Source organism: Dreissena polymorpha, chromosome 5, assembly GCF_020536995.1.
Source record: "Dreissena polymorpha isolate Duluth1 chromosome 5, UMN_Dpol_1.0, whole genome shotgun sequence".
Lineage (NCBI taxonomy): Eukaryota > Metazoa > Mollusca > Bivalvia > Myida > Dreissenidae > Dreissena > Dreissena polymorpha.
The window spans coordinates 29,809,983-29,832,692 of record NC_068359.1 but is presented as its reverse complement, the minus strand read 5'-3'; the positions used below and the strand labels follow the sequence as shown (position 1 = coordinate 29,832,692).

General features: G+C 36.1%; 2 protein-coding genes across 3 annotated transcripts in view; one reads left to right on the top strand and one right to left on the bottom strand.

Annotated features, from left to right (window-relative positions):
- LOC127882335 (mitochondrial inner membrane protease subunit 2-like) overlaps positions 1 to 22,710 on the bottom strand; it is a 38,325-nt gene that overhangs the window by 5,188 nt on the left and 10,427 nt on the right. For both annotated transcript variants that reach the window (XM_052430904.1, XM_052430905.1), the window contains exon 4: positions 5,051 to 5,116. In XM_052430904.1, coding sequence (XP_052286864.1) covers positions 5,051 to 5,116 — 66 coding nt within the window. The remainder of the gene's footprint in view (positions 1 to 5,050; positions 5,117 to 22,710) is intronic.
- LOC127882334 (leucine-rich repeat neuronal protein 3-like) lies at positions 11,678 to 14,987 on the top strand. Its single transcript, XM_052430903.1, has 2 exons — positions 11,678 to 11,992; positions 12,414 to 14,987. The coding sequence occupies exon 2, from the start codon at positions 12,545 to 12,547 to the stop codon at positions 14,840 to 14,842; it is 2,298 nt and encodes a 765-aa protein (XP_052286863.1). The 5' UTR covers positions 11,678 to 11,992; positions 12,414 to 12,544; the 3' UTR covers positions 14,843 to 14,987.

Genomic DNA, 22,710 nt, shown 5'->3' with positions numbered 1-22,710 from the left:
TAAGCAAAACAAGAGGGTCAAGAGGCCCTAGTTCGCTCACCTGAGAGGAGTCGGTTCATTCAATCTTTACCAAACGTCAAACTTGACCCAGATATTGTCCAGACAAACATCCTGGTCAAGTTTCATCATTATTGAACCAAAACTCTTGCGTATGGAGTGTTTTTGTTTTTGTAAGATTTGACCTGGTGACCTATATTTTGAGTTGACCACCCTTACCAAACATCAAACTTTGCTTACAAAAATAAATATTATGACCAAGATTCATAAAATCTGAAACAAAATTGTGACCTCTAGAGTGTTTACAAGGATTTTGTATAATATAATGAAAATTTGGACAATCTAAGGGCAATAATTATGGCATTAATTATGTGATTTTGCCCATTATCAAACTTGACTAAGATCTTTCAGCAACTTTGATAAAGAATGCTTGAGAAATGTGAATGCTAGAGTGTTAACAAACCAAATGTGGATGGGCGGACGGCGAACAAAGACCAATCCTTAAACCTCACCTGAGCAATCAGGTGAGCTAAAAAGTGTATTTCACCGATCTGAATCATTTTCCAACTTGTCACAGAAATCAATAAAACCAATGTATTGACTAAGTTTCACAATGATTAGGCAAACAATGTGACTTCTATAATGTTCGATCACAAGGTTTCTTCTAGTCACATAAGGAAAACTCCCCCCCCCCCCCTGGCAGCCATGTTTTGTGACCGATCGGGACCATTTGCGAACTCATCTGAGATATATATAAAACCAATCTTTTCACCAAGTCTCATGATGATTGGGCGAAAAATGTGACTTCTTGAGTGTTCACAAGCTTGTTTTACTATGATAAATATAAGGAAACTCCCATCTCCCCGGCAGCCAGGATATTCAACTGACCGGAACCATTTTCGAATTCAACTCTCATATCAAAGAAACAAATGTTCCGATCAAATTTAATCAAAATTGGGCAAAGATTGTGACCTCTAGAGTGTTCACATGTTTACACTATAAACATATAGAGAAAAATGCCCCGCCCACTGGCGGCCATGTTTTTGCACCGATCTGGACCATTATCGAACTCGTCCAAGATATCAATAAAACCAATGTTTTGACAAACTTTCATGATGATTGGGCAAAAATTGTGACTTCTAAAGTGTTTAAAAGGTTTCTCTATAGCCAAATAAGGAAAACTGCCCCGTCCACTGGCGGCCATGTTTTCAACGGACCGGAACCACTTTTTAACTCAACCAACGTATCATTTAGACAAACATTTTCACAAAGTTACATGAAGATTGGACATGAAATGTAACTTCTACAGTGTTTACAAGTTTTTTTCTTTTTTTTTGACCTAGTGACCTAGGTTTTGACCCGGCATGACCCAGTTTCAACTCGACCGAGATATCATTGGGACAAAGCTTCTGACCAAGTTTCATGAAGATCGGAAAAGAAATGTGGCCACTAGAAAATACACTCTATTATTATGAAAACATTTATAGTCAAAGGGGAGTAACTACTGTAACCTTAAATGCAATATTTATAAGAGTTGTCTCGCATGCTACATGACCTTAATTCGTGATTGTTTACAAGCCGTTTTACTATATATATAAATAAAGAAAACTGCCCCGTTCCCCTGTCAGCCATGTTTTTCAACGAACCGGAACCATTTTCGAACTCAACTCTCATATCAAGGAAACAAATGTGTTCTGACCAACTTTCATGAAAATTGGGCCAAAAATGTGACTTCTACAGTGTTTACATGTTTTCACTATATACATATAAAAAAAAATGCCCCACCCACTGGCGGCCATGTTTTTTCACCGATCTGGACCATTTTCGAACTCGTCCGAGATATCAATAAAACCAATGTTTTGACCATCTTTCATGATGATAGGGCAAACATTGTGACTTCTAGAGTGTTTACAAGGTTTCTCTATAGCCAAACAAGGAAAACTGCCCCGCCCACTGGCGGCCATGTTTTTCAACGGACCGGAACCACTTTTCAACTCAACCAACATATCATTAAGACAAACATTTTGACAAAGATACATGAAGATTGGGCATGAAATGTGACTTCAATAGTGTTTACAAGTTTTTTCTTTTTTTGGACCTAGTAACCTAGTTTTTGACACGGCACGACCCAGTTTCGAACTCGACCGAGATTTCATTGGGACGAAGCTTCTGACCAAGTTTAATGAAGATCGGACAATAAATGTGGCCTCTAGATTGCTTACGAACAAATGTGGACGGACGGACGGACAGACGACGGACAAAGATCGGTCACAAAAGCTCACCTGAGCAATAAGGTGAGCTAAAAATACCAACGTTAACAAATGCACATTAAGCAAAATGTCAGATCAATACAAACATCTATTAAAAATTCAATTTCAATAACACAAGCTGTGGGCGACAGAGGAAAAGTCAAAGCATATTTCAAAATGTAGGGTCCCTCTAACTATCACTTTAAACTAGTGTAGTTATTGATACTGCAACCTTAAGCAGATGTTGTTACACAAAATAGCGAAGAAACTTCACAACACACGCTCTTTAAAACTAATAGACGAGTTAATTGTTATTGTTTACATTCGGGATTTTTCGCGCATGCGCACTGACTGGTTGGCAAAAACACTGGTTACAGTAACGTAAAACATGTATAAAGGGCTTTTGTTTAGTCAATTAAACGATAAAAAATCCGAAATAAACATTACAACTCTTATACAATAGTGCAAATATATCATATTTAGTACCAATAAATAAATGTATCATCATATGTATAATTTCCTCTTTATAAAAATACAAATTTGTTATTAGCATCAGAGTAAACGTGGTCGGAAGACTAAATACTGACAATACCACACAACAAAACAATAAATTAGCCGTATTCTTTTTTATAGTAAGACTTTAAAAAATGATATTTAAAAACTTATAAAACATATATTAATTTGATTGTAACTATAAACGGTATGGATATTGTTATTGCTCATCAGCGATCGAAAGTGTATTATAAGAGGCGCATTTGATCAATTATAAAACAAAGCCATTAAAAACGGAATACATTACAATCGTTACATGTTGTGGTAATTTTCTTTTCCATAGAATGAATTTTCGTTTCGTTTCCATTGAATTACAATATTAATAAATTTTAATATACAAATGAAAATAAAACCTGCATCTTGTGCAAATTGAACTGTCTTTGCATGTATATTGAAATCTCTTAACAAGTAATAAGGAGTGATACATTTAACAATCTAGCATTTTATGATAAATATATATATTAATTTAATTTATTTTACACAAATATGGTTTATCCATTGTGATTGCTTGGTTTCATGATGGTGTTACGTGCAATGCAAGAACGTACAATCTTTACACTAAATTGACGAGTTTACATTTGCCGGTACCCGCGGTAAATACATCAATTGTGTAGCAGTAACATTGAACAATATTTTAAATTTAAAGTTATAAAGCACTGTATTATTATGATTAAACTGGCTTACATATAAATACGCATGTTCTTGTTAATCCGTTTCAGACAAATATCTTCTTTTTTTAATATGTTAAATTATTTACTAAAGCAAATGTTACGTATTTTGGCTTTAATATTTGGCTTGCTCAATATGACTGCTCAATATGCCAAGAGATGGCATGGAGGTATCATAAAGTCTGCCACATGTGGTCTATGCAGGGACCCAATTAAAGTATTGGTCACTATGTTTATGACACCGGCATGTTTTCTGTGTAATTGTCTGGGCAGTCTCCGATCATAACGAGATAATAGTTTCAAAATTGGTGTGCACAATTAAATAAAACAATGAGATTTATTAATTTATTTGTTGTGTAACAAGGTAAGTCTGTACAGATATATTAAGATTAAAATCAGTTACTATATGTTGCGCACAAAAAGCGATCTATTTGATGTTTGTTTTCATCCTTATTTGTGTTTTTTCATTAAATTTAATTTATTCTAAAAGAATTTCCATTTTTGAAATTTTGTATCTAAAATGGACGTGAAGATGCGTTTAGTAGAGATTTTTGTGGTAACCACATAACGAGCTCGTAGATAGTGTACGTTCCACTCCATAGCTCGTTTTTAGTAAACACAAATAATAACAACAATATAATCGTTCCAAAAATGAATTTCCACGCATGCTTATGTTTTATTCAGACATAAATAGTAAAATTACATTTGATACAGTTCATGAGTATCAATAAAAACGATGATAATGTCAACCTTTTCTATATGCGCTTATAAGAATTCCACCTCTTTTTGCCAACCAGTGGGCGGAGTCTAAACTTTGCAGGTGCGTGTGACGTCACGCGTTAACTCGTCTATATTTGCCCAAATCAAAACGTATGATAGCAAATTTAAGAATCAGAAGAATAAAAACACGAGCACCGCATAACGGGTGCCACGCTCGGCTGCGGGTGCATTTTAAAAAAAATGAAAGCTTGTCAGATACATTTTTTAAGAGGTCACAGTGACCTTGACCTTTGACCTAGTGACCCAAATATGGGTGTGGCGTGTAGAACTCATCAAGGTGCGGCTACATATGAAGTTTCAAGGTTGTAGGTGGAAGCACTTTGATTTTAGAGCAAATGTTCAAAACCTTAACAAAATGTTAAGGTTTTAGCACGACGCGGACGGCGGACAATACGACGGACTCGACACGACACAACACGACGAGCTGGCTATGACAATACCTCGGGTTTTCTCCGAAAACAGCCGAGCTAATAAAAAATCAGATGGGTGTTCTGTTGTGTCTTATTGACTTCATAAAATCAAAAAGTAACGTCAAAGCCAAAATAGCGTAGTAATTAAACACCTAAACTTTCTACGAAATTAATGTTTAACAAAATCACTTAAAGTAATAAAATATAAGTATATTTTACAGACAGGAAAGTTCAAAATCAAATAAAATGGTGTTCAATTTTGTCAGCTTTTTCGGTTTAAAACAATTATCATATATTACTAATTGCAATAATAACTGAAAATATGTCGACGGAAAGTAACTACGTGCGTCATTGTCAAAAATTATCAGATAATGCTTTATTATCTTAGACTTACCAAACAGTGTCCCCTTCTATGGCTACAATACGTTTGATAATTGTACATCTTGGATCATATGGGGCTCTGAAATTGTTCAGACATAAAAACGAGTGTAAGTGAACAGTTAAAAGTAATGAAATACCATTCTAGCTGACATGATGGACCAATCATGTTTTAAGAACGTTACCGTTTGCAAAAAACATTAAACCAAACGGTTGACCGAAAGTTGAGAATTAAATCGGACCGCGCAAATTGCCGGACTGGCAATTCTCCAACTTTTTGGCCCGGTTTCAAATAAGTACATGACATTTCGATGAGGTAGCGACATTTTACTTTCGTAAAATTTGTGTCACAACACATGAATAAATAAAATAAAGTAAGAATGCATGAAGTTTATAACAGCCCTGTTGGTCAATTGGTTTAAAGCAGTTCAAATATTATTCTTTTAATCAATTGGAAACAGGTTCGAGCCCCGCTGACAACAAACCTTTTTCCTTTATTAAATAATATTCTTGCCACTAAAATGATGCTCTTAATTGCTCTGGTTAAAATCTTGCAGTATTATTACACACTTCAAAAAAGGCCAACATTTGTGAGCAACTCATTTTGAAGGGTACTTCAGTCCTTTTAAAGGGTAATTTGCGTAACCCAATATTGTACACTGAAGTCAAACTTAATAAAACTACAAAAATGCTTACTTTATTTGAAAATACATAGATTATACCTACATCATGCAATGTCATTGTTTGCAAGTTGATTATACCACAAAAAGCATTTAATACAAAATAACATGTTTAATAATCTATTACTGTAAGTAACTTGTTTGTAAGTAAAAGTAAGAAAACAAATGGCTTCTCTGGTCATTTAAGTGCATTACAATTGATTGTTATTATATACTATGTACTTGAAAGTGGTAAAAATAAAAACACTTTATTTGCTGTAATCTATGTCTTTCCTATAGATTTAGTCTGCCCAAGTTACGGGTATCACTAAGGATTTTGATGAATTAAGCATTTATTAAATCCGGACAGATACGGGAAGGTTTACGAGGACATCTGATGGTTTCTCTGTTAATGCCCCGATGCAATCTTAATCGAAACATAAAACGGAGAGCAAATAAAGCCATTGATTCAGTTTACAGGTATATCATAGGCCAAATCCATTTCTCAACGATGGAAGAGATAACCCAGTACGGCAAGTAAGGCAACGTGCATGAACACTTTCACAAAACCAGTAACTCTCAACAAAAATCATGTACGCGAAAGATGTTAAAATATAACTACAGTATTGTAGAAGAAGGCAATTTTTTACCATTATTGTTAGAAACTGTCTGTTAGAAACTATGGTGGTTTTAGTTTCTTATTTTTTGTGGCATACAGTACGAATAACATGCTGTTGAACTATCAAATGATCGGACTGTTTCCCTCAAATACACGGCCAAAGTACGTGAACTACGTATGCTTTCATTACTCAAGGTAACACTAATTAATAATCAAAATTTATACTCCTAAATCAGCAAATAAGTATTATAATTATTATTTTATTTTTTTTTTGAAAAATTTCCTCAACAAGCAAACGCCCATGCAATTAACCCGGTAAAGTTATGAATTTAAAAGTTTACACTTATATCAATTTTATTTTTTACAATCAACAAACGTCAATTAGAAAAATATTATTACAATAAATATGCAAATTTATCAAGAAATATATTAATATAAAAAAACTGCAACAAACATGACCAACTCCCAGAACCGCTTAATCAGCAGTGTTCAAAAGCTCATGACTGTGTGGACTGTGTGGCCTGTATGACTGTGTGGACTGTATGACTGTGTGGACTGTATGACTGTGTGGACTGTGTGGACTGTATGGACTGTGTGGACTGCGTGGACTGCGTGGACTGTGTAGACTGTGTGGACTGTATGACTGTGTGGACTGTATGACTGTGTGGACTGTGTGGACTGTATGACTGTGTGGACTGTATGACTGTGTGGACTGTATGACTGTGTGGACTGTGTGGACTGTGGTGACTGTATGGACTGTGTGGACTGTGTGGAACAATGTGTATGAAAATAATGTCTTGCATATCTACACTTCATGGTGATGGCATATTTGAACGCAATTTTCTTTCACTGGAGAAAAAACTGACACGAAAAAAAGTTCTCTACAAAAACTTATAAACTTGTATAAGTGTCGTTCCTGGTTAGCCTGTGTAGTTCACAAAAGCTAATCAGGTAAGACACTTTCCTCCTAAACTTAGATATTGTTTAGAGGATATTGAACATTAAACACATGTATGCCTAGCGTCTAGAAAAAAAGCCTTGGCAAACAGCGTAGACCCAGATAAGACGCCGCATGATGCGGCGTCTCATCAGGGTCTGCGCTGTTTGCTTAAAGGAATTTCTATAAGAAATATTCCAATAATTGATCCAATTTAGAAGGATGGGAGAGTCCACTAGGCTTAAATGGGTTAAACACATACACACGATACCATTGCGATCGACCTAATTGAACAATCGTACTCTAAAACATCTTGGCACATGAAACTACTAACACAGCGGGGTCTCTTTATTAGCTATTAAGCGAGGCTTTTCCCTGAGAATAGAGGCAGTTGTTAGTTCTAAAAATTAAATATTAACACGACTGTCTGCGCTCGAAGTATGAACAAGTAAATCTAGTTCGAGAAAGGCGATAAAGCGACAATAAAACCGTTGATTAGGAGAGTTGAAACGTAATTAGAATAAGTCGCTAGCAACTTCAATCCCTCCAACTTACATCCCTCAAATAGCATTATTTCACTTGTGGAGAAACTAATGCTGTTGAAAAATCAAAACATTTTAATATTGTTTAATATAACTAAAAATATAAATCAATTTTAGAAAAAGACCGTACGAGCATTCACTTAAATGCCCGGTAAATTTTGGTATGCGAAACGACGTTCTGTATTTACGTTTATGCCATTTTAGAGACAAAACTAAAAAGAGGAGAGATCAACAAAACTAAAAAGGGGAGATATTTTAAAGTTGTAGGTTACCTATAGAAAACTCTTAAATAATAAAACGAACAATGTATTTTTCCGATAGCCTATCAAGACATTATATGTATAGAGATATGGCGGTACTTCTTTCGGCAGTTCTCTACGCAAACATGTGAGTCCAACACGTCATACATCGGCATTAAAAACTTACAATTTTTGTCAGAACAACCTACGTCAGCAGATATCTTTAAAAACATCTTGTTTCAGTCTTATGTTCGTTCGTTTTTAAAAAGCCACAATGTGCATCATATTTGTATACGATTAAGTTAGTATTTGATTAACTACGCTACGACACGAATACGCTTCTATTTCCTTTAATAACAAGAGCGTTGTCACAGACGTGACGAATACCCCCACATGCCGCATTGACACAGAATATTTTGCATGTTGTCTTCACAAAAAACAGCGGACACCATGCTCATGTTTAAAACGCACTAAGTGACCCGTGACCTGGTTTTTGACCCTGCATGGCCCATGTTCGAACTTGACCTACACATCATCTAGATACAACTTCTGACCTAGTGTGGTGAAGATCGGATGAAAACTTCTTGAATTAGAGAGCAGATACCATGCTGTATGTGTAAAACGTACTAAATGACCCAGTGACCTAGTTTTTGACCCGGCATGACCCATATTCGAACTTGACCTAGACATCATCTAGATACAACTTCTGACCAAGTTTGGTGAAGATCGGATGCTAACTACTTGAATTACAGAACGGACACCATGCTCAATGTTTAAAACGCACTAAGTGACCCCGTGACCTAGTTTTTGACCTGCCATGATTCATGTTCGAACTTGGCCTAAAAATCATCTAGATACAACTTCTGACCAAATTTGGTGAAGCTCTGATTAAAACTACTTTTATTAGAGAGCGGACATCATTCTGAATGTTTAAAACGCACTAAGTGACCCTTTGACCTAGTTTTTGACCCTGCAAGGCCCATGTTCGAACTTGGCCTAAACATCATCTAGATACAACTTCTGACCAAATTTGGTGAAAATCGGATGAAAACTACTTGAATTAGAGAGCGGACAACATGCTGAATGTCTAAAACGCACTAAGTGACCCTGTGACCTAGTTTTTGACCCGGCAATGCCCATGTTCGAACTTGGCCTAGACATCATCTAGATACAACTTCTGACCAAGTTTGGTGAAGATCGGATGAAAACTACTTGAATTGTAGAGCGGACACGGACCGACCGACCGACAGACCGACCGACAGACAGACCGACCGACAGACAGACCGACAGACAAGCTCACTCTTATATACCCCCTAAACTTCGTTTAGTGGGGGTATAAATATAATAAAACATAGAATAGTTTTCAGGGTTACTTAATCCATGAACAAATACATATTATCATATAATAAAATACATAATTTCAATGTTGCTTAACGCATTATAAATGAGTCCTCATCGCTTAATGAAAGCAAGGGCTGTTTGTAAAACATGCATGCCCCCCATATGGGCTGTCAGTTGTAGTGGCAGCCATTGTGTGAATACGTTTTTTGTCACTGTGACCTTGACCTTTGCCCTAGTCACCTGAAAATCGATAGGGGTCATCTGCAAGTCATGATCAATGTTCCTATGAAGTTTCATGATCCTAGGCGTAAGCATTCTTGAGTTATCATCTGCAAACCATTTTACTGTTTCGAGTCAGTGACCTTGACATTTGACCTTGTGACCTGAAAATCAATAGGGGTCATCTGCCAGTGATGATCAATGTACCTAGGAAGCTTCATGATCCTAGGCGTAAGCATTCGTGAGTTATCATCCGGAAACCATTATACTATATCGAGTCACTGTGACCTTGACCTTTGACCTAGTGACCTGAAAATCAATAAGGGTCATCTGCCAGTCATGATCAATGTACTTATGAAGTTTCATGATCCTAGGCCTAAGCATTCTTGAGTTATCATCCGGAAACCATTTTACTATTTCGAGTCACTGTGACCTTGACCTTTGACCTAGTGACCTGAAAATCAATAGGGGTCATCTGCCAGTCATGATCAATGTACTTATGAAGTTTCGTGATCCTAGGCCTACGTGTTTCGAGTCACTGTGACCTGCGATCTGGTGGACGGACCGACCGACCGACGGACCGACCGAAATGTGCAAAGCAATAAACCCCCTCTTCTTCGAAGGGGGGGGGGGGGCATAATAATACATTATATTAAACTATTCCACGTTTCTAAATACAAGAAGATATAATGAACAAGAGCTTTTGTTATCCTTGCTTAAAGCGGGTATATACGATTTTTTATATGTGTTTAATTGTAATATATTGATAAAATATGTTACAATAACACAAAATAGGCAAGAAAAATTATGCATTAAAGCCGAATTTCATAAAATGCAGCAAAGACAAATTAGCGCCCCGAGCCGATAGTGACGTACGTATTTTCTTACAATAACCGAAGCATTCGTCTTTGTATTAGGATCGGAGATAGTGTTCGTGTGTCGTATGAATAGATATCGTTGCAGGAATTCAAATAAACCGTTAACCTAAGTTTAGATTCAAATCGTACATGTATGGTATACATGCTGGCGAATTCGGCTGTACAGCCGTTTTCAATTTCAGAATTAAATATCTGGCTTATTTCGCATTTTTCGACACATGTTCTCCTTAACTTTTATTTTAATTTATATGGAATTATATATATAATAAGTTTTTTACACAGTTTATATAAATTCATAAATATTTGACAAAATTGTATATACCCGCTTTAAGTACTGTATAGTTCTGAAAGGATCCAGATTTTGGTTTTTGATAACTTCTGTAACCAAAGCAAACACAATTTTGGACTATTCAAAAATAAAATAACGAACATATGCATATGGCCCTACATACGGCCCTCAGTTCACTTACAGAGTTTCATCAACATAGCTCAAGTACTTTTCGTCTTGTCATAGGATCCAGATTTTAGTTTTCACGCAGATTTACAACACTCAGTATTTTACAAATTCGTCAGTCTTATAGCAGGTTTTAATTAACGATTAGCGATGGTCACCTCACTTTTGATACTTTGTGTAAATATGTAATAGTCTTGAAGTAATGTAATCTTGAATAGGTATGTCTCTAAAAATTCTTCAGAAGAATGGCCGTATGAATTTTTTTATGTGAATATTTGAATATATGTGTATATGTGTATGCTTAGTCATATATGTATGTATACGAATGAGACAATAATAAAGCTTGTATATCCATGATTGCAACCTAGCAACCATACCTCAAGACTCTTAACCTTCAATGAAAGTTCTGGAAAAAAAAACTTTGGTTCTCACAAATATCACTGTAAAAAAATAAACGAAGTTCATCTAGTTAATGTCGAAATATGATTTCTCTTATATTTTTGTCGATAACATTTTTTTAGGCTATCATACTCAAAAAAGTTCGTTCACCATCCGAACTTCCCCCCTCTGTTGTTTATCTTAAATTGGCAGGTCCAACAATTTAGTTCCTAACAATTTTAATGTAAACATACCGTATTACCCCATGGGGAGGGATTATAAGTGTGTTCTACAGACCTAATCGTGCATGCTTCTCTTGCAATCGCATTCCCTATATTAACAGACACAAACACGCAAACAGCCAGCGAGTTCATCATTAATCACGGCAGTTTACTAACGGTATTGTTAACGAATTGCACTCCAACTTTACTTGTGCTGTATTTAAACAATCCTCACGTGTTACGTAATCTTTTACAAGCAATTAGTGAATCCAGGAGTATCCGATATGTGGTAGCAGATATTCCTGGCCGATTCATAGCAGCGGGTTTAACCAGCCCGTGCATATATCACTGCGAGCCAAATAGTTACACCAACGATGTTTTGTTTTAGAGTTTGCCAATCATTATACGAAAGCAATGCAATGTGTTGTGTTATAATATAACTATCAAGAGGAACTTTATCAAACCCGAAATGTAAGTACTATATATTTAAAAATTAAACTAGATCTTTTACTAATACCTTTATGAAGGTTAAAGTATCATTGTGGGTTTTTTAACGAATATCTTATCAGTGCTATCAAGTTATCAAACTTGATCAAACGGTTATCACTTGCGTTGAACGTAATTTCAATTAATCAATCAGCATTGATTTTCTATATATTATTGATAAGACTAATTGCAACTCAGAATTGAAAATTTTGTTTTTTTGTATATGTTCTACATTTCAAATGGCTGAATTTATCGACAAAATAATAACCAGTTGGAATAATATCTTGCTTCAAAAAATGTTTCCTTTGTTTCATGGATTGATGTATCAGTTTACGAAAACTACGCTATTGGTGTTCTGTTAACATCATGGATCAGACCGAATTATCAGTCCAATTATCATTTCCAGCAACAGAATCATCTGTAAAGACGAGTGGAGTTACCTGGTTATAATTACCGCGCTGGATATCCGAGAGGTTTTGCACTACGTTGGAACGGATATACGCTAACAACATTGTACGGAAATAACATGCAGGAAACATGGAGTTTCTGGATTTCAAAATATGGCTCACATTGATTAGTTTGTGCTCCTCAATTAACTCAGAAAATTATACTCGCGGAGCTAACGTTTTGGAAAACGACACCACTATTAAACAGATTGAAAATAGTTTTGCTTGTATGGAAGGTTGCAATTGCGAAAGAAAACATATATTGTGCGCGGAAATGGTGTTGCCACAATCAATCATGCTTTCTACTATGGACTGCTCTGGTGCAAATTTTAAAAATTTTCCCGCCACCCTTCCAGACAAAATCGAGGCCGCGATATTCACGGGACAAATTATTCGTGAAAACAGTTTCTCAAGCGGTATGCCGTCAGGAGCTGATATTTTATACTTGGACTTGTCGAATTGTTCAATAGTTAATATGGAACACATAAGAGGGATCTATGTTTACACAAAAATGACATTTTTAAGTCTTCGAAACAACAAACTGACACTTATCAATGGCAGCATTGCCAATGATAATTTGCAGACACTGGATCTTAGCAATAACAATATCTCTGTCGTGGCTGATGAAGCCTTTAAAAAAACGACCAAGCTAAAAGTAGTGAATTTGTCACAAAATTATCTAACAGTAATATCGTCGTCTCTATTTAGGTCGCTTCATGAACTAAGCGCATTGGACTTGTCTTATAATAATATAAATTCGATAGACGAGAAAGCTTTTGTGTCTCTGGCGAAACTTAATCATCTAAATCTCTCTAACAATAAGTTGAAATCATTATCAGCGGACATTTTTATAAACTTTGAGAATTTATTAATATTAGACATCAGTTATAATGTGCTACACAGCGTCCCATCCAAACAATTACAGTCCATGACTAGACTCAAGAAACTGGGAATAAATGGAAACATGATTGCAAAGCTAAATGCTGGAGATTTCAGTAATATGAGTATAGCGTCTTTAGAAATCAGTTTTATGCCACGACTAGTTATTGTTGAAGCATTTGCCTTTGTCAACATGTCAGCCTTACTTAGTGTTGAAATGCATGACAACACAAATTTGTTTTTAATACATCAAAATGCGTTTCAACAGGTTCCGGTTTTAAAATCGTTATACGTGCATAACAATAAATTGACACAATTATCTGTGAATATAATCGACAATGTGCCAAGTTTACAGGAAATACATATGTATCACAACCCAATGCGATGCGACTGCAATGTTCTATGGATACGTGAGGACATACAGAGCAATCGGACAAAGTTCTATCATCCTGAAGCAATCAAATGCGCTTATCCCCTGAACGTTTCAGGAAAATCGCTCAAAGAAGTAAAAGAGGCTGACATTGCGCGCGTGTGTGCCCCAACTACGTTACCGTCGTTTGGAGAGAGCTATGATCTCAAATTAGGCGAGGACCTTCGTCTTCAATGCCATGCATATGGCGTTCCAGAGCCTACGATACGCTGGATACTACCCGATGTTAAGGCCGTACAAGATCGTGCAGAGATATTGAACAGCAATACATCACTCGGTGTAAGGTCTATGACTGAAGCCGACAGTGGGACATACAGCTGTGAGGCCAGGAACTCGGTGGGTTACGACCTAAGCTCCACGCGCATTACCGTGCACAGTGAGACAAACAGCTATGAAGCTAGAAACTCGGTGGGTTACTACCTAAGCTCAACGCATGTTACCGTGCACAGTGAGACAAACAGCTATGAAGCTAGAAACTCGGTGGGTTACGACCTAAGCTCAACGCGTGTTACCGTGCGTAATGCATCCATAGACCTTGTGATAGTGGCTGCATCATGGGACACAGTCACAGTGCAGTGGAATGGTACCGGTCAGGACTCTAATTTTTCATACTTCCAGCTTCAATATAAAGAGGCAGTCGTGGGCGATCTTGAGATAAATATGCCAGACAAATGGTACAAAATCATAAAATTGGGAACTCAATACAACAATTACACTGCAACAAATCTGAATGAAAATACTCGCTATGAGATTTGCATTTTATACGTCTACGAACAACAGCTCCATAAAGGCGATTGCAAAGTGTTTTCAACATCTTTAAAATTGCATTTCCTACATGTGGACGACTGGAGAGAGAAGTTGCTGGCCGGTGGTTTTATGGTGTTCGGTTTGTTGATGACCGTCGTGTGTCTAGTGACACTTATAAAGAGAGTACGCACCCAGAATGGCTTCAAAGGAAAAGAATCTAGACTGTGTATTCCACTGAGGCGAGTTTGTAAAACCATCTCCGTACCAAATGACTCGCCCACAAAATCGCTGCTTAGTTTTCAAACAAATATTGACGATGTAGAACAGTATTAGCGTTAAATCAAACAAATGTGTCTCATTTATATTTGTAAATAATTGCTTTCTACCGGTGCATTAGATCGTAAAATAAATTATTCCCATCTACAAACCAAATGTGTTCTGCTCAGCAATTGATATTGCGCTTGGAGCTACGCTAAGCTCCATATATAATCAACACACAATTATTAAAGCATGTTTCAACCTAGTTTAAACATTATATTTCCATAACATGATTTGTTAGAATCTGAATGATGATCACATCGATAGAAATAACAACTCATGAATAAATAAACAACAATTGATAATTGATGTCACTGAATTGCATCAGCTGAGCTAGCAGCCTAGAAGTCGCGAAAAAAATCAAAATTCGTTATAAGTTTCCACTAACCCGACCAATTTTCAATGTTGGTGTCGACTTCAAACTTGTTTAGGTCTTTCAGGTTCAGGGGTCCGTCTTATCAAAGATGGTACGACATTGTTAACTTACGATTATTTTTTTTTTAATTTAAAAATATAAGCGATTATGATCTGTATGTTTCAAATATAATGGGTATTTGACAGCGTCTTTGGAAATGATTGGAAATGTCCAACACGAGTAACTATAAATGTGACGGTTACGTATATATAGCGCTTCGAAAATTGCATCGTAAGGAGAGAATGTCGCACGATGTTTGATAAGACGGGCCCCTGTTTTCGATCAGTTTCGGTAGATTCGGTCATAGGAGCATTTGCACATAAAGAGGATACGTTACAAAGAAATTCGATTTCTGTAATTGAATAGCCTTATTTGAGCAGGAAATTGTGTATAGTATGAAAACAATAACGAAAAAATAGCTTGGCCCAGCTCATTATTCTTTATTTTGGAGATGTGATTGAAAACAAATACCTTAACGATGAAACAAACGGTACAAAGAGTTCAAATTATAAATAAATCAATTAAAACATATTAACTACATCATGGTAACAATGACCCAGATCAACTTCAACTAAATAGCCGATTGCTTGCTAACATGCATTTTGCGAGTTTCCCATCTTTCCGCTGGAAACCAGAACATGTGGCTATATTTGCACAGTAGCTAAAACAACAGACCCGGGCCATTAGATATTGCGAACGATTAAAGCCCTTAGTAGCATCCATAAAACCACTTGAGGGTGATCGTATTGTTCGATATATGGATACCAATGGAAGGTCTGCTAATGTTGTGTGCAAGCATTCTCAGAAAGTGCATCAATTGAGGACAATAAATAACGGTTGTATTTGCTCATCTATAAATTGTATTAATTTGTATTGCTACAAACCTATCGAAAACTGACTGGCAAGATAATGCATACCGCAGCAACAAAGAATAATAGAGAAGACAATATAAAGTATACAGGTGATGAATACTATGGGCATAGTTCTAAATAAAAACGGAAGATTTATCGTATTATCCATTATTTCATAAGATGCCTTTTTTACGTGTTGATAGTCCATAGACTTCTAATATTAAGAGTTTAACCAATTGCTTATGAGGCAAAATACACTATATATTATTAACAAACACATATTGTTATCCAAACAAATAACATTCAAAAGCAATAAGTCTATATTTTGTATTATGCTAGACATTACAATGTAGAAGTAAATTGCGCTTCGACTGCTATTGAATTATATCAAAACGTTATAAAGTATTCTTAACTTCCAAATCAGTTAAAATCTAAGATACTTATGAAAAAACATCAATTTGCTGGAATGTATGTACCTGTATTTGAGAACGCCTCCCTTTCTCATGCACAGTACTCGCAAGTACTAGTACTATCAACTTGCCAATAGAGAATCACATGCCAAAAAATGTTAAATATTTCCATTAGAATTTTGTCTTTTTGGCTTTTGTGTATATTTGACAATATGTTAAAATAAATGCTATTATATCATTTTTCTGTATTATTATTTTGCCGCAGTAAACTTCTGATTTTTTGCAAAAATGACCAATGAAAGTACGACAAAGTAAAAAATATCATATGATCACAAAAACTATACAATAAACAGTTTATAACGCTATCATTTAACTATATTTCAGATTTAAAAAGGTTTCATGAAAAATAAATAAACATTACCTATAATAAAGTGGTGTACACAAAAGCACTCACTATTGCCAATAAAGGATCACTATTTACAGCATAATCTCCCCTGTCAGATAAACAGTTGGAGCATCTTTTCACAAATTTGTAATATTGTACATTTATTCAAGGGACACACTATGCAACAATTGTTTTCGATTTGATTACTGTATACTTTTTCATGAAATACACAATAGTGACCCCCTATTGGTGTGACCCCCTATTGGCGAGTTGACTGTATGCCAAGTACCGATGTGTATGGCAGATTTTGCCGCATCGTTCTGGCGTGGTGTTGGGTAATAACAAGAGATGTGTTTGTCAGAAACACAATGCCCCCTACTGCGCCGCATTGAAATAAAATTTCTATTTAACATTTGGCAGGTATAGAAATCATCTTCCTTTAAAGGTTATTGCTTCCCTTGAATTTTGTCCAATCCAACCGGAAGGGGGGGGGGGTATGGAGGGTCTCACAGTCAATTATGACCATGTCAGACATCACTGACAACCAAGGCCTGTGGTTTAAAAGAGATCATAGCCAGAGCTGATCTTGTATATGGACACAAGTCCACAGGTATGTAATGAACATCAAAGAAATTATAATTACATCATTAAAAAAAATTTTTTAAAAAAATCAATCATTTGGGTTATAAATAATCAAAATAATAAATCTGTACAGTAACTGTGAAAAGAACGTCAATTCTTGGTAAAGAAATATATGAGATTTATAATTATATAAATTACTTCCCTTGAAAATAATTGTCTGTAACAAATCTCTATTTTTAGTAGCAAATAATTAAAAGCCACTACCGTGACTGTAGATTCACCACTCAAAATGTGCAGCTCCATGAGATACACATGCATGCCAAATATATAAAGTAGCTATGTTCAATATTGAATAATTTTCCCCCATTTTTTGAAAGCTTATTACTTCCCTTAAATCTGTATTTTTTACCGTAGACCGTAAAGGATGACCTTGACCTTGACCTTTTACCACATAGTGTTTGTAAGAAACACAATGCCGACTACTGCGCTGATTTGATTTATTTAACAACAAGGGACAAAATTGTCACAAAACCAGGTTTTCATTGTGAAAAAAAAATCTGATAAAGGGAGGAAACTCAAACTGAACTTTTGAAATGAACAAAAAAAATTAACCCCCTTTGTAAGTTTTTTTTTTTTTTTAATCTATTTTTAGTCGTGGCGACCTTGACATTGGAGATATTGACGTGATTCTTTCGTGCGACACACCGTCCCATGATGGTGAACAAATGTGCCAAATGATTTTAAAATCTCACAATGAATGACATAGATATGGCCAGGACAAGCTAATTTATGGCAATTTTTGACCTTTGAACTCAAAGTGTGACCTTGACCTTGGAGATATCGACGTAATTATTTCGCGCGACACACCGTCCAATGATGGTGAACAAATGTGCCAAATGATTTTAAAATCTGACAATGAACGACATAGTTATGGCCCGGACAAGCTTGTTCCGCCAGCCCGCCAGCCAGCCAGCCAGCCCGCCAGCCCGCCCGCATTCGACCCTAACCTTGAAGGATGATGTTCACCTTGAAATTTTACCACTCAAAATGTGCAGCTCCATGAGATACACATGCATGCCAAATATCAAGTTGCTATCTTCAATATTTAAAAAGTTATGGCCAACGTTAAAGTTTTTTTCGGACGGACGGACAGACACACTGACTGACGGACAGTTCAACTGCTATATGCCACCATACCATAAAAAGACGCAAAACGTCTACAAGAAAGAACTACACAATCATATACCCTTAAAAACTACGTAATTTTCGTAATTGAATCGAATCACGTGTTTGCGATCTTTTTGTTTGTGAAAATTGACAACACACTAGAACGTTTTGGTTTAAATCAGCCACGATAAATGTCGATTATTTCAATGAAACAATCAATCTAAATTTAGAGAGCTAACATGTGTGCAGGTGCGTACACAGAAAGAACCGCAGTTACAGCCGCCTTAAGGTCTTCGGACATGGTTCAACCAAAACAAAGACAATTACGAGTATATTCCTGCACAGAAAAAGAATGATATTTGTGTAAAATGTAAGAAATGTATAATTAATTAAAAAAATCATTAAACAAACAGAGTTGCTTGTTAAGATGTCAATAAATCATAACGTTAAACGAATATCAATGCTTGCAAAACCAATAAGATTTAAACCAATTGTTCTGACATCACCAGGCATAAGACGGACGAAATAAGTTGTCATTTGAGTGGTTAAGCACTGTATACAATTCTTACGTTAACAGAAATACTCATACAAAACTGTCTCAAGATATCTCTGTGTCTTACGTCCAAGTTTGCTTTGTAAATTTTGGTCTCCAATTCCTCAAAAAGAGCAATTAAATTATAAACTATGTGTTGTGTGTTAAGTCTAGTACACTGTAGCATAGAGTTTGGAGTGAGTTCGTATCAAGACACCATTTGCAATCACAAATATTTTTGGTAATTTGCATTGCAAACGAACTATATTTCAATTTGGAAATGGTTTGTTTGTTCGGTGTTGTGTTTTTTCTCTTTATCGTGATAGTAATGGCGTGGCCATTGCTTTCGATAATTAAACAAACTGAGCTAACCATTATGCCACACTGCAAGTTTTAATAATTAATGCATTAAATTCCCGGAATACAACTAAAATTGATATTTTCAAATATCTGATCAGGAGTATATAAATATTCATGACTCGAAACTAATTAGAATAAATGTGATGAGCAATGTAAAAATATTACAGGATATATATCATAAAATATTGTCTATTTGACTAACGAAATGTCACTTTATAACAACATGTCCATTCTGTTTCACGTATCATCTATTCACATGCTATTAATAACGTCAGGTTGACATTTTGCATACACACCATCCAATGATCAAAAAGTGTTAAAGTGTGTAACAATATTTATTAAAATACAGTTATTATGTTAATTATCACCCGCCATAGGCGGAGGGATATTGTTTTGGCGTTGTCCGTCCGTCCTTTCGTCTTTCCATCCGTCCGGAGCCATATCTTGGAAGTTCTTTAGCGGATTTCATTGAAACTTGGTATGAGTATATATATGGATAAGAGGAGGATGCACACCAAATGGCATTGTACACCATCTGTTAATAACGGAGTTATGGTCCTTTGTATCTTGAAAAAAATGCTTTTTTGTGTGTCCGGAGCCATATCTTGGAAGTGCTTTGGCGGATTTCATTGAAACTTGGTATGAGTATATATATGGATAAGAGGATGATGCACGCCAAATGGCATTGTACACCATCTGTTAATAACAGAGTTACGGCTCTTTATGAAAAAAAAGATTTTTTGAGTGTCAAATATAACTTTTGTGTCCAGAAGCATATTGGCGGGGGGGAATATCAATTCAACGAATTCGCTTGTTTTTATAATACTGACCAACAAATACCGTATTATATAAATAAAATCAATAATAACCATTCTCAATTTACTGAAGAATCAAGAGCTGTCTCCATAGGATGACATATGCCCCCGAAAAACGCTTTGATAGAAGTTATGAGCAGTTTTTGAAACCTAAACGCAGATTTCGAAACCTAAACGCAGACCCTACGTTCAAGGTCAAGGTCAGAGTGGTGAAAATTGGTGTGCGTATGGAAAGGCATTGTCCATATTCAGATGCATACCAAATATGAAAGTTACATCTGAAGCATCATAGAAGTTATGAGCATTTTTCAAAACCTAAACGCAAAGAGTGGCGGACAGACAGACAGACGAACAGACGGACAGTGCGATCACTATATGCTCTCCTTCGGGGGAATAAAAAACACCGTTTAGATCTAGTAACAAAAAGAGAAGACTTACATTACAATACATTTGTTGGTGCACAAAGGACCCCACTAATCGCAAATATCACTAATTGATATATTTTTAGTTTAAGCTTAATGGTAACGCATTTTGCTTTACTACTCATACTGAGAATTTAAGTATACACCGTGATATGTTGCTAAAAATGTACAAAGCTGACCACAAACAATCTCCTTATTATAAAAATGACATCTTTTAACAGGTTGGCAGAAACGCTGGAAAAAGCTCAACATTTTCCTATGAGGGCACTGCAATGCCCATAAAATCTGTTATCATTATCTGCCATCTTTCCCTGAGCTGACTGAGCGATGGATTGGTTGAGTTATGTGTTTCCATTAGAGTGATATATTGATCACAGCTGATAAAGCTCAAATAGTGACGGATACAGCTGGTTGTTTAAAACGCAATGCCTTATTTTGTCCGTTTTATGCCAGTGGCCCTAGCTTTAATCATGTTTATGCTTTATGATATGTTATTTGTATTAGTTGTCTTGTATAATAAATGCAATAAGTCACTTGTGTGAAATAAGACACTATGTGAACCGTAGAATTCTCACTCCTGATATTGTTTCTATAATTTCTTCATTCCTATAAATTATTTCTAAAAAAGGATCCACATTTCTTGTTTCAAATGCATCTTGAATGTTCACACTTGAGCAAAGGTTACAATAGTTTATACTCTTAAATATTAGCTGCGCTCCAGGAAAACCGTGCTTAATGCATGTGCGTAAAGTGTCGTCACAGATTTTATGACATTTGTGTGTAAAATACGTCTCTTCTGCACAAATCTTCAGTCTAAGCCGAAAGTGCAATCTCTGATTACCTCGTATGGACTGCACAAGCTAATCAGGGATGGCACTTTAAAAAACGTGACTTTGGTTTTATCTTATTTTATCTGAGCGCAGATCATATCTATGTATCTACTGCACTTTAAAGCCACACAGAAGCTATATTCAAATTGAAAACATCATATCGTAGTTACGGCCCATCGATATTTGACAAAGCTACGGGCCTTGGACATTATCTGAAAGCCTTGAGGAAGAAATTCCGGAAATGTTATTTTAAAGAAATTGTCAATGTCCAAGGCCCGTAACTTTGTCAAAAATCAATGATCTCATGTGTAGCGCCGTTAAATGTCGCATCGCCGTTATATGTCGCAGGCTACGAGATTTGTCGCAACGTTGACGATAAATGTCGCAAGGAACGATAAATGTCGCAAAGCCTACTGACGATATATGTCGCAACTTTAACGATAAATGTCGCAAAAATTTCAACTGCCGATATATGTCGCAACATTAACGATAAATGTCGCACACCTTTGTAAGTCATGTTAAAATGAAAAGTTGAAGTTAAAATGACTAAAACTTTCAGGTTAGATCTAGATTAATCGACGAGGTTTATTTGGGCCGACTTCCACCAGAATGGTCAGTTTTTAGTTAGTATTGTCCGAAATGGTCAGTTGTGATCAGTATTGTCCATAATTGTCAGCTGCGGTGAAGATCGACCGAAGCGGTCATATTTATTCATTTTCGACCAAAAACGTGAAGCTGTAGTTAAAAATTTCAAAATCCTTGTTTTAAATTGGTCGGAAATCGGAAAAGCGAGGGGCCCGTAAGTTTTTGCTTTGGGTTTAAGGCCGTTTCGACAAGTTTGGTTATTTAAGGTCAGTCTGACAGGAACCGTCTGGGTAGAACAACATGCCTCGGTATTTCTGATGGAGACTGACAGCTTTGCCATCTTTGAATCAGCAATAGAAGGCGAATATTCTTGGATAGAATCATCGATCCAGGATCACACCGAGACCTCTGGTCCAAACCTCTGTATTCAGCTCTTTGGGTAATTATGGGGCCGGCAAAGGAAAATGCCTTTCTATGAAAACTGCCAGGAATTACGGGTTCTCTTCTTAAACGGGTGGTCGTTCGGGTG

Bases quoted from the DNA above. Each gene is read 5' to 3' on its own strand.
- LOC127882334 (XM_052430903.1), top strand. From the start codon at position 12,545: ATGGAGTTTCTGGATTTCAAAATATGGCTCACATTGATTAGTTTGTGC.